Below are 13,742 nucleotides of genomic sequence, written 5' to 3'. Positions count from 1 at the left end.
TTGTAAAATGTGAAGAAATCAGTAACCTCTAGCCCCTACAGCGACCAGAGGATGTTTATACAGCCAAGACAAGGAGGACCTGCTTAGAATACTATTCACTAATTTAAATGATAAGATAACAATTCCAGAGTATGGTACCTCTGTATCTGACAGAGAATCATGTCAGGTGCGGCAGTGGGGAGGGCGAAGGTTATCAGAGTGTCTTGTGTTGTATAGATGGATTTCAGAATGAACCTGGAAGAATCCTTTGAAGGGTGTAGGTAGAGCACTGGTCCACTATATCCCATTGAACATGTAGTTAGTGAGTTTACAGGATTAGTGAAATCCTGCCTAGTGGAGTTGGTATGGTAGTGACATCTACTATAAAAGCCTATAATGTGTGAAGGAGGGGGTCATATTTCAGAAGTACATTATCGTCTCTCCGTTTCCCCGTGGGACTCCACTCTGCTGACTGCCGTCTGTGTTTCCCCGTGGGACTCCACTCTGCTGAGTGCCGACTCCGTTTCCCCGTGGGACTCCACTCTGCTGAGTGCCGTCTCCATTTCCCCGTGGGACTCCACTCTGCTGAGTGCCGACTCCGTTTCCCCGTGGGATTCCACTCTGCTGAGTGCCGTCTCCATTTCCCCGTGGGATTCCACTTTGCTCACTGCTGTCTCCGTTTCCCCGTGGGACTCCACTCTGCTGAGTGCCGTCTCCATTTCCCTGTAGGACTCCACTCTGCTGAGTAACGTCTCTATTTCCCTGTAGGACTCCACTCTGTTGAGTAACCTCTCCATTTCCCTGTAGGACTCCACTCTGCTGAGTAACGTCTCCATTTCCCTGTGGGACTCCACTCTGCTGAGTAACGTCTCCATTTCACTGTAGGACTCCACTCTGATGAGTAACCTCTCCATTTCCCTGTAGGACTCCACTCTGCTGAGTAACGTCTCCATTTCCCTGTGGGACTCCACTCTGCTGAGTGCCGACTCCGTTTCCCCGTGGGATTCCACTCTGCTGAGTGCCGTCTCCATTTCCCCGTGGGATTCCACTTTGCTCACTGCTGTCTCCGTTTCCCCGTGGGACTCCACTCTGCTGAGTGCCGTCTCCATTTCCCTGTAGGACTCCACTCTGCTGAGTAACGTCTCTATTTCCCTGTAGGACTCCACTCTGTTGAGTAACCTCTCCATTTCCCTGTAGGACTCCACTCTGCTGAGTAACGTCTCCATTTCCCTGTGGGACTCCACTCTGCTGAGTAACGTCTCCATTTCACTGTAGGACTCCACTCTGATGAGTAACCTCTCCATTTCCCTGTAGGACTCCACTCTGCTGAGTAACGTCTCCATTTCCCTGTGGGACTCCACTCTGCTGAGTAACGTCTCCATTTCACTGTAGGACTCCACTCTGATGAGTAACCTCTCCATTTCACTGTAGGACTCCACTCTGATGAGTAACGTCTCCATTTCCTTGTGGGACTCCACTCTGCTGAGTAACGTCTCCATTTCACTGTAGGACTCCACTCTGCTGAGTAACGTCTCCATTTCCCTGTAGGACTCCACTCTGCTGAGTAACGTCTCAATTTCCCTGTAGGACTCCACTCTGCTGAGTAACGTCTCCATTTCCCTGTGGGACTCCACTCTGCTGAGTAACGTCTCCATTTTCCTGTAGGACTCCACTCTGCTGAGTAACGTCTCCATTTCCCTGTGGGACTCCACTCTGCTGAGTCACGTCTCCATTTCCCTGTGGGACTCCACTCTGCTGAGTAACGTCTCCATTTCCCTGTAGGACTCCACTCTGCTGAGTAACGTCTCCATTTCCCTGTGGGACTCCACTCTGCTGAGTAACGTCTCCATTTCCCTGTGGGACTCCACTCTGATGAGTAACGTCTCCATTTCCCTGTGGGACTCCACTCTGCTGAGTAACGTCTCCATTTCCCTGTGGGACTCCACTCTGCTGAGTAACGTCTCCATTTCCCTGTGGGACTCCACTCTGCTGAGTAACGTCTCCATTTCCCTGTAGGACTCCACTCTGCTGAGTAACGTCTCCATTTCCCTGTAGGACTCCACTCTGCTGAGTAACGTCTCCATTTCCCTGTGGGACTCCACTCTGATGAGTAACGTCTCCATTTCCTTGTGGGACTCCACTCTGCTGAGTAACTTCTCCATTTCCCTGTAGGACTCCACTCTGATGAGTAACGTCTCCATTTCCCTGTAGGACTCCACTCTGCTGAGTAACGTCTCCATTTCCCTGTAGGACTCCACTCTGTTGAGTGCCATCTCCATTTCCCTGTAGGACTCCACTCTGCTGTGTAACGTCTCCATTTCCTTATGGGACTCCACTCTGTTAAATAACGTCTCCATTTCACTGTAGGACTCCACTCTGCTGAGTAACGTCTCCATTTCCCTGTGGGACTCCACTCTGCTGAGTAACGTCTCCATTTCACTGTAGGACTCCACTCTGATGAGTAACGTCTCCATTTCCCTGTAGGACTCCACTCTGCTGAGTAACGTCTCCATTTCCCTGTAGGACTCCACTCTGCTGTGTAACATCTCCATTTCCTTATGGGACTCCACTCTGTTAAATAACGTCTCCATTTCACTGTAGGACTCCACTCTGCTGAGTAACGTCTCCATTTCCCTGTGGGACTCCACTCTGCTGAGTAACGTCTCCATTTCACTGTAGGACTCCACTCTGATGAGTAACGTCTCCATTTCCCTGTAGGACTCCACTCTGCTGAGTAACGTCTCCATTTCCCTGTGGGACTCCACTCTGCTGAGTAACGTCTCCATTTCCCTGTGGGACTCCACTCTGCTGAGTAACATCTCCATTTCCCTGTAGGACTCCACTCTGCTGAGTAACGTCTCCATTTCCCTGTGGGACTCCACTCTGCTGAGTAACATCTCCATTTCCCTGTGGGACTCCACTCTGATGAGTAACGTCTCCATTTCCCTGTGGGACTCCACTCTGCTGAGTAACGTCTCCATTTCCCTGTGGGACTCCACTCTGCTGAGTAACGTCTCCATTTCCCTGTGGGACTCCACTCTGCTGAGTAACGTCTCCATTTCCCTGTAGGACTCCACTCTGCTGAGTAACGTCTCCATTTCCCTGTAGGACTCCACTCTGATGAGTAACTTCTCCATTTCCCTGTAGGACTCCACTCTGCTGAGTAACGTCTCCATTTCCCTGTAGGACTCCACTCTGCTGTGTAACGTCTCCATTTCCTTATGGGACTCCACTTTGTTAAATAACGTCTCCATTTCACTGTGGGAATCCACTCTGATGAGTAACGTCTCCATTTCCCTGTGGGACTCCACTCTGATGAGTAACGTCTCCATTTCCCTGTAGGACTCCACTCTGCTGAGTAACGTCTCCATTTCCCTGTAGGACTCCACTCTGTTGAGTAACCTCTCCATTTCCCTGTAGGACTCCACTCTGCTGAGTAACGTCTCCATTTCCCTGTGGGACTCCACTCTGCTGAGTAACGTCTCCATTTCACTGTAGGACTCCACTCTGATGAGTAACCTCTCCATTTCCCTGTAGGACTCCACTCTGCTGAGTAACGTCTCCATTTCCCTGTGGGACTCCACTCTGCTGAGTAACGTCTCCATTTCACTGTAGGACTCCACTCTGATGAGTAACCTCTCCATTTCACTGTAGGACTCCACTCTGATGAGTAACGTCTCCATTTCCTTGTGGGACTCCACTCTGCTGAGTAACGTCTCCATTTCCCTGTAGGACTCCACTCTGCTGAGTAACGTCTCCATTTCCCTGTAGGACTCCACTCTGCTGAGTAACGTCTCCATTTCCCTGTAGGACTCCACTCTGATGAGTAACGTCTCCATTTCCCTGTGGGACTCCACTCTGCTGAGTAACGTCTCCATTTCCCTGTGGGACTCCACTCTGCTGAGTAACGTCTCCATTTCCCTGTGGGACTCCACTCTGCTGAGTAACGTCTCCATTTCCCTGTAGGACTCCACTCTGCTGAGTAACGTCTCCATTTCCCTGTAGGACTCCACTCTGCTGAGTGCCGTCTCCATTTCCCCGTGGGATTCCACTCTGCTGAGTAACGTCTCCATTTCCCTGTGGGACTCCACTCTGCTGAGTAACGTCTCCATTTCCCTGTAGGACTCCACTCTGATGAGTAACGTCTCCATTTCCCTGTAGGACTCCACTCTGCTGAGTAACGTCTCCATTTCCCTGTGGGACTCCACTCTGCTGAGTAACGTCTCCATTTCCCTGTGGGACTCCACTCTGATGAGTAACGTCTCCATTTCCCTGTAGGACTCCACTCTGCTGAGTAACGTCTCCATTTCCCTGTAGGACTCCACTCTGATGAGTAACGTCTCCATTTCCCTGTGGGACTCCACTCTGCTGAGTAACGTCTCCATTTCCCTGTAGGACTCCACTCTGCTGAGTAACGTCTCCATTTCCCCGTGGGACTCCACTCTGCTGACTGCCGTCTGCACCAGCTGAAGTGCTTCAGGATTGAGTCTTAATAACCCGTCAGCTGCCCGCAAACACATACATCTCCTCTCCCCTTGCCGTCCGCCTGCCTGCTGCACCTTTGCATCAGACTTGGGAATGTGTTGCTCCCTGTGTGTGTCTCTGTTTGTCTGTGTGTGTGTGTTTGTTCGCTCCGCTACACTGACTGAGCGGGTTATTGTCTTAATAAGGTGTGTAACAACGTTTCTCGAATGGCAGGCAGATGACTGAAGTGTGTTCTCAGACTCTCAGAGGAATGAAGCTGAGCTCGGTGGCGCATTCAGTCATCACACACACGCACGCACGCACGCACGCACACACACACACACACACACACACACACACACCTTCCGCCAGTCTTTCCCCAGCACTTCTGGCAATGCAGTGCTCACTCACGTTCCATTTACATTTACATTTACATTACATTTAAGTCATTTAGCAGACGCTCTTATCCAGAGCGACTTACAAATTGGTGCATTCACCTTATGATATCCAGTGGAACAACCACTTTACAATAGTGCATCTAACTCTTTTAAGGGGGGGGGGTTAGAAGGATTACTTTATCCTATCCTAGGTATTCCTTAAAGAGGTGGGGTTTCAGGTGTCTCCGGAAGGTGGTGATTGACTCCGCTGACCTGGCGTCGTGAGGGAGTTTGTTCCACCATTGGGGTGCCAGAGCAGCGAACAGTTTTGACTGGGCTGAGCGGGAACTGTACTTCCTCAGAGGTAGGGAGGCGAGCAGGCCAGAGGTGGATGAACGCAGTGCCCTTGTTTGGGTGTAGGGCCTGATCAGAGCCTGAAGGTACGGAGGTGCCGTTCCCCTCACAGCTCCGTAGGCAAGCACCATGGTCTTGTAGCGGATGCGAGCTTCAACTGGAAGCCAGTGGAGAGAGCGGAGGAGCGGGGTGACGTGAGAGAACTTGGGAAAGTTGAACACCAGACATTTCATTAGCATATTGTGGAAGACTGGTTCGGGCTAAATGACTGAGCTCAGTCTTTGATCACTGTGAGAGCCAGGGTTTCCACTGTGTGAAACCATGCAGGTCTGCCCCTCCTCTCTCTCTCTCTCTCACCATATGTTTACCAAAGCAGCTCTCCACTGGCTAATGGCACCAGGGAAATAGTCCCAACCGCTCCATTTTGCATTTTGATAGACCATATGATCATTTTCTCACTCGAGCATCTTCCATCACCCCAGCCATCCCGCTTCCTCTCCATTCCCTCTTCCCTTTCTCCCAGGTTCTCACTCCCCTTTTCTGCTCCTTCCTTCCCCCTCACTCCTCATCAGCTCTTCCATCTCCGTCCTCCCCTAACACCCAATTCTCATGCATCCAGCCTGGATATATGTGTGACTTTGTCAGTGTTTGTGTGGCTATGTGTGTGTTGTCTGTGTACATTTATATATGTGTGTGTGTGTGTGTTAGTGTGTGTGTGTGTGTGTGTGTGTGTGTGTGTGTGTGTGTGTGTGTGTGTGTGTGTGTGTGTGTGTGTGTGTGTGTGTGTGTGTGTGTGTGTGTGTGTGTGTGTGTGTGTGTGTGTGTGTGTGTGTGTGTGTGTGTTTATTGATCAAAACGTACATTTTAAGGGGCCGATCAGGATTGTGGTCTTATCCACTTTTCTTTCCTTACTCATCAGAGAGGAGTTGTTGTGTCTAGTCCCTGAAGATGTGTGTGTGTGTGGGTGTGTGTGTGTACTGTACGTATGAGTTTCAGGGGAGAAGATATCTCTGAATCGCATACATAAAACCAGGGCTATCTCCAACACGTGAAAATGGGGTTGTCTCACCCTTGATGGACTGCTTAATTATAAATATGAAATGAATTCCATATCTGCATGCGTGTTGTTGCCTCCAAGGTGGCTCCTTATCGCTGATTCCTTGATCAGTTTCCACCTCCCTCCTTGGCTTGTCTATTGATGTGTGTTCAATAGACAAGCGATAAGGAGCTGCTCTGTCAGAGGATCCTGGGAACCAGTGTGGGCTATTACACACATCATCCTGTCTGTCATCTGTCTGTCTGTCGTCTGTCCACCCATCTCCCTCTGTCCATCTGTCCGTCCATCCGTCCGTCTCCCCCCTCTTCCTCACATGCAGAGATGTTCCTATCGACACAGAGAGTGCGACTGGGAGGCATCTCATCTATCCACTGCTGTTGTTTTATCTCATGGTCATTACGTTCAGGCGGCGAATAGTCTTTCATCCACATTAATTATTCCAGTCTCCATTCAAGCCCTGTAATCATATGATTGTGTACATTATATGTACATATCCCTCTTAGTGGAAGTGATTGCGTTCTAAGAGACCCTTTTCCCAAGTCATGCGAATGTAAGTGTTGCATTCCATACGTCCGCTCCTGCCAGCGCTGCTCATATAAATTGATTTCCAATTTTCTGATCCAGCTCTTTTCCCTGATTGGACATTTCCCCCGGCCAAGACTGGTAGATAGATAGCCGTGATGCATACGCTACACAGCAATCAGATGCGTGTGCGTTCCAAAATTGTGTAGCTGGTCCGCACTTAAAAAGGAGTTTCTTTTTAGTGTTTATTTAATTTAGGGTAGGTTAATGGACAAACGTTTCGGCCTTCGTCAGTGTCATTAGCGTCTCCTCTGAAGGTGTGCGTCTTTATTGTGGGCTCGTTAAGGGTAATGACCGACAGGTGCCTTCATGTGTCATGTCACGTTAACCTGTGTGTGTCTATCCATGTGTAGCGTTCTTCAATGTGTGTTCTCTTCTCCTGTTCTCCTCCATGTAATACACATTTCATACCTGTTATGCAGTTGTGTTCTATAATAAACCTGAACTTGAACTTATGTCCACTAGTGTGTTCTATTTGGTCTGTGTTCTGTTCCCATCATTCTGTTTTCTTTTCATGAATACACCCCTGTGATGTGTTTCCCTCATCTCTGTGTCCGTGTGTGTGTGTGTGTGTGTGTGTGTGTGTGTGTGTGTGTGTGTGTGTGTGTGTGTGCGTGCGTGCGTGTGTGCGTGCGTGCGTGCGTGCGTGCGTGCGTGCGTGTGTGTGTGTTTGTATGTGTGTTTATGTGTGTGTGTGTGTGTGCGTGTGTTTATGTGTGTGTGTGTGCGTGGGACGGGGAACGATACCAGAGTCTGAAGGGCATCCACCAGACCATTCCTCACACACTGTGTGTGTGCGCATACTCAAATTATCGGATGTGTGTTTCCCATCGATCTCTCTGATAGAACTGGGCCTCTGAGAAATTATGATTTTAATAACTCAATTAAAGGGCGGGGGAGTCGCTGGTGTCTGCTGTGTTTTTTCCTCACCGCTCTTCCTTCCCTCCTCTCTTACTGCCTCACTATTTAATTCAAGGCAGTGTAATGTAGCTTGTTAATTAAGAGCCATCTCAGCTCTTCTACATAATGTATTGAACTCTGTGTTTAAAGAGAACTAGATCTATGGTTGCTATCATCGGCCCACATACGGTACAACATAAGATTCCTATAAACAGTCCCTCTGAAGTTGTGCATCTAGTCTTACTCTGCTCATTTGATACCCTTCTCTCTCTCTCTCTCTCTCTCTCTCTCTCTCTCTCTCTCTCTCTCTCTCTCTCTCTCTCTCTCTCTCTCTCTCTCTCTCTCTCTCTCTCTCTCTCTCTCTCTCTCTCTCTCTCTCTCTCTCTCTCTCTCTCTCATACTCTCTCCCCCCCTCTCTATCTCTCTCTTTCTACCTCCCTTCATGTTCATATCAGGCTGAAGTTGACAGGCAATCAATGTCGTCAAACACAAGCCAGACAGACACCGCCTCAGAGACGTGAAAAATGTCACTCCCGAAATAACCAGGCTGAATCTGAGTACACTTATCCTCATTTATCCTCCTGACTGGGGTAATGGTAAACACAAGGAGGAATGAAAAGTTAGACTGAGAAGAGTTGTCTCTGTGTAGAACTGGTAGTTTGCGTTGTTAAACAGGATCCGTCAGTCTTGTTAGGAGGGTCTGAGTACACAGAGCAAACCAGAGAATAAAAACATGGTGAAATATAGGTTTTATTTACAGTGCAGCCTATTGATAACCGTGTAAAGTGAACAATGAATGGAGGAAGGCATACATAGCCTGAACAGACACTCACAAAATGGGCTAAACCATTGGCACCTAATCAAACAGGTAGCATTTAGACATCAAACAACATCAATAATGATAACTGCAGTCACTGACTATAGCAGAATGGAATATCTGCAATGGAACAACATTTATCCAAAATGGAAATATACCAATAGAATTACCGGTGTCACCAACCCAACATAATGAGGAAATGTAGCGTAACGGCCGGTGTTAATATAGAGTGGTATTGTGCGGTGAAACATCGGAAGCCATTCAATTTCAATGGAAGGAAAGAAAAGAGAAGCGGAGTGGGCGAGGGATCGTTGAGCGAAGCGAGCATGGGCGAGGGAGCTGAACAGGGCAGGACTGAAGTTGGGGAAAGCTGAACTTTATGCAAATCCTCTGCTATATTGCAATGCGAGTGACCAAACGAAGGCCACCATAGCTTCCAGGCCCTACTAGATTGGCTGACAATGGCTGTTGATACGTAGCACTACCTAGCTTGCTTGATAGCTTGTTAGCACCCACATGAGGGCGAAGCTAGCGTGGCTAGGCAAGTGCTGCTTATATAGTAAAATTCCCCTGTAACAGTCCATTTCCACATAACACAATAATTTGGATAACCACGCTATCTTGGCCCTCATATGGGTGCTAGCAAGCTAGACAGCAGGCTAGGTAGTGCAATGTATAAACAGCCAATCCAATAGAGGCTGGATGCTATAGTGAGCTTCGACTGGTAAATAGTGTCGCGATATCGTGGAGTGTTTGCATAAAGTTCAGCTTTCCCTAACTTTGGTCCCGCCCCCGCTCACGCTCCCTCGCCCATGCTTGCATTGCCCAGCAGTCCCCCCGCCCACTTCACTTCCCTCCATTGAAAATGAATGGGACTGTTGTTTTATCGGCCCCTTCGTGTTATGTGGAAAAGCGCTGTAATGCATGCGCACCATTTTCTGAACAGTGGCGCGACACACAACGGTATATGGAGAACAACAAACACAGGTTGGGATTGAAATAACTGTGTTTACATGATTCAAGAAATTGCTACAATGTATTACAGAGAAGTTGTTTGTGTCGTCTCTTATGTGCACACATAAACGAGTGCTACAACGTTGACAGATTGTTAGAGTTCCGTTTGTGTTTTTGGGCTCAGAGATTTCCAGTAAAAGTGTAATCTCTCATGCAAGATATCTCAGTGCGTTCAAAGATACTTTTGTTTTTAATTTAACACATGGACGTGCACCCCAACGATAAGACCACTTGTTGCAACACCAGGCTGGCCTACAGTTGGCATGTCTGAACATGAAATCCCTGTTGGCCGGACTGAATGGAGAGTGAGGAGCATTCAGAATATGTACACACACTTACAAAATACAACACATGCCGGAAAAAACATGTGTAGACATGAACACACATGTACAGTATGATCAAATCAAGTGAAAAATGTAACAAATTAATGAGTAAAAATGTATGTCTCCCGTGGGAGAAAGCAATGTCTTGCCATTACTACCTAGAGGGCAGACACTGGGTTTCTCTTCCAATGTATATTCATGATCCATCTCAGAATATTGACCGTTCAATATTGACCGTTCAATTCAAAATAGGTCTGTCAAACGTTTAAACCTTTAATCGAGTTAATCGCAGGATTTGCTGTGATTAATCACGATTAATTGCAAATTCAGAATTTGCTCAAATTGAGCTGTAATTTAAGATTTTTATACAAAAAGCATTACAACAATTTTAAGGTCTTGACTTTGTCCAAAGTAACAGTTAGCAGAATCTGGTCAATTGATAAAGCACACTTTCTTTAACCTCCATGTCAACTTGTTTTCACATCACATTGTTGTTTTTAGTTTATAGATGTATTTAGTTTGAATGTTTTCAGATAATGCGATTAATCACAATGAAAAAAATGAGTGCACTAAAATTACAAAAGTTAACTTCAGAATCATCTCTTTGTGTCTGTGTGTGTGTTAGCAATGTGCAGCTTTTTGGCAGTCAGGAAGTGCAGATGCCAGAGAAGCCACAGGGGCCAAGCAGGAGCCAGTCAGAGGCCAGTTGCCAGGGGCCAGACCCGTCTGTGTCTGCCAGGCAGAGAGCCTGTGGGTGCTATGCCATCCCCTCCTAAACTTCACTTAGACAGGACAGACAGATGGATGCATTCATGAAGCCGCTTCACTACATCTCTCCCATTCACTGCTGGCCTATCAGCTCTGGCAGCAGGCAGGGCACATACTGTGTGTGCCCTTACAAAATAAAAAACGTGATATCTGCAGTTTCACATGTGAAATTGCTGTTTTCACATGTTGAGCTTACATTTCACATGTGAAACCATATTTTCACATGTATTACATTTAGAGTTCACATGATAACACCATCTTTTAACACGTGAGGAGAATAACATGGTAACACCATCTTTTAACATGTGAGGAGAATAACATGTTTGAAAAACATTAACATGTGAAAATCACATTTGCATATTCACATGTAAGAACAATCCATAAGTATACATCTCACTTTCACCTGTAGAATTGCAGGTTCATAACAATCATGTGAAAACCCTATAATAATAAAATAATAATAATAATAATAATGTGGGTGCTTATAGTTGTCCTGTTTCACACAAATATGTATTATACACAAGTGTGAACTGGAAATGTTTTCTGCATATCCCAACTCCCCGTGAGACACCCTCAGAGAGTGGGGTCATGGCCAGGGTCAGCCATTATCAACAGTAACCCTGCAGCAATTACGGTTAAGTGCCTTGCTTAAGGGAACATCGACAGATGTTTCACCTTGTTGACTCAAGAATTCCAACAAGCGACATTTCACAACGCTCTGTCGCCCTAATTCACCCCCACATGTGAACTTGCAATTCCACATGTGAAAGTGAGTTTTTCACACGTGGAGTGTTCTTACATGTGAAACTGCAAATGTGTGTGTGACTGTGTTTTGACCCGGCTTCCTATCCTGAATAGTCTACACAGATACCGTCCTTTCTGCCCTGCTATCAAATCAAATCAAATGTATTTATAAAGCCCTTCTTACCTCAGCTGATATCTCAAAGTGCTGTACAGAAACCCAGCCTAAAACCACCAACAGCAAGCAATGCAGGTGTAGAAGCACGGTGGCTAGGAAAAACTCCCTAGAAAGGCCAGAACCTAGGAAGAAACCTAAAGAGGAACCAGGCTATGAGGGGTGGCCAGTCCTCTTCTGGCTGTGGCGGATGGAGATTATAACAACATGGCCAAGATGTTCAAATGTTCATAGATGACCAGCATGGTCAAATAATAATAATCACAGTAGTTGTCGAGGGTGCAACAGGTCAGCACCTCAAGAGTAAATGTCAGTTGGCTTTTCATAGCCGATTATTCAGAGTATCTCTACCACTCTGAATGATCAGCTATGAAAAGCCAACTGACATTTTTTTCCTGAGGTGCTGACCTGTTACACCCTCGACAACCACTGTGATTTTCTTGGTCATTATCGAAATGTCTGCATTATCATTCCAACAAGAAAACACATTGAGAGAATAGAAGTCTCAACAAGCAGACGGAATAGAGAGTGTCTCCCTCCGTGCTCCTCCAGACAGTGTGAGTGGGTGGTAGTAACATTACAGACGGTCTAACACCAGGACAGAGTTATGACTGAATCTTGCAGGAGCATTTTCATCTTCCCTCTTATCCTCCATTCAAGAAGAAAATGCTCATGTCTTTCTGTGATCCCGTGTAGGAGGAAGAGAAGAGGTACCATCGCTTCTGCAACCATGGTGGAGGACAACAAATGCTTAAGATGGAGAGGTATAAAACACTTAACCAACCGTCTACTCGACACAGCAGTGAATGTTACTTTCAAGTGCCTTAACGCTGTAGGCTTCCCTGGCACTGACTGTTCTTCCACTGTGTATCACTGTAGACATGTTTACCTGAGGAGTGAGGAAGCGGATGACAACAGTCCTCGTTGCCTTGAGCAGCAACGCTACTGGGAGACCAAGGCCATTGTGTGAGTCCCACCTGTAGTACAGTACTGTGTTTAATACACACCACCAGGTGGGGGCACTGTGGGGAGAGAGACTGGTGGCAGTTGAACACCTGTAAATGGGGGAAGTGTTTGTAATTTTTTTTTTTTGTGTTCCTCCTTGTATGTAATAGTTTGTGTTATGTGTGTGTGTACATGTGCCCCTGTGTATGATCAGGTTTGTCCCCCTCTCCCCTCTGTCATTGTGTATACCTGTCGCCCATCCATTCCCAGGTGTGTTGTTGTGGTTGTGGTGGGGGGGATGACATCAATCCCACCTTGGCCTATAACCAATTCACCCTCTGATTGGCTTTCTACGGCAGGGTCAGAGTTCAACAGCATCTGTGTGAAGCCAAAGCCTACCTTTAACACCATGTGAGAGGAACATGAACCCAACCTTTATAGCTGTGGTTATAGGGGGTCAGCTATCACCCCAGGTTACCTGCTCTGGAAGGACTAGGAGGATGGAGTAAACACATTTAGGAGGGAATGGATTGAGAGCGGGGGGGTATGGAGGGATAAAGTAAACACATTTGAAGAGGGTATGGAGGTAGAGAGAGGGATGGAGGGAGGAAGGTGGACAGAACAAGGGATAGAGGGGGGTAAATTAATTGGAGGGTGTATGGGTGGTGGGATGGAGGGGAGGTATAGAAGAAGTGAGGGAGGTGGGAAGAGTAAACCTATTGGTTTTGAAGCGGTGGGTTATGGCTTAATTCAATTTGTTCCATTTGGCTCAGCTGGCTCCCTGCTCCGCTGAAGGTGAATGTGTTTCTCCATCGGGTAATTGATCCTACACATCACCCTGGACCCTGGAGCTGGGGGTATTGGAAATGGAGAGAGGGATAGAGGAGAGAGGGAAGAGAGAAATAAAGAGAGAGAGATGAAGTGTGGGAGAGGGAGAGAAAGAGAAAAATGCAATATGCCACACAATGATGTGGTTATCAAGCCTCTCCACTCTCCAGAGGGAATCACTGTATACAAGGGCAGTGATATGACCCATTGAACCCAGCAGACACACTGTCCTCACTCTATCATGGGCGCCATTTCCCCTTAACCAACGTTAAACTTACTCTGTTGTATCTTGTGTTTTAATCTGGAAGTGCATAACTTAAGGGCTGTGTAGAAATGCCCAGGAGATTTCTTCTATGTATGTCCATGGCGGTTGGTGCCGTTTAAAATCAGGGAGGACAATGTATTTTTTCATGGGCAT

General features: G+C 47.1%; 1 protein-coding gene across 2 annotated transcripts in view; it reads left to right on the top strand.

Moving 5' to 3' along the window:
• The window catches only part of LOC139548921 (schwannomin-interacting protein 1-like), a 324,597-nt gene that overhangs the window by 2,040 nt on the left and 308,815 nt on the right, over positions 1 to 13,742 (top strand). For both annotated transcript variants that reach the window (XM_071358879.1, XM_071358880.1), the window contains exons 3-4: positions 12,248 to 12,315; positions 12,431 to 12,517. In XM_071358879.1, coding sequence (XP_071214980.1) covers positions 12,248 to 12,315; positions 12,431 to 12,517 — 155 coding nt within the window. The remainder of the gene's footprint in view (positions 1 to 12,247; positions 12,316 to 12,430; positions 12,518 to 13,742) is intronic.

Source organism: Salvelinus alpinus, chromosome 22 (genome assembly GCF_045679555.1).
Source record: "Salvelinus alpinus chromosome 22, SLU_Salpinus.1, whole genome shotgun sequence".
NCBI lineage: Eukaryota > Metazoa > Chordata > Actinopteri > Salmoniformes > Salmonidae > Salvelinus > Salvelinus alpinus.
Note: the sequence above shows the minus strand (reverse complement) of the source record. Positions and strands in the feature narration are given on the sequence as shown.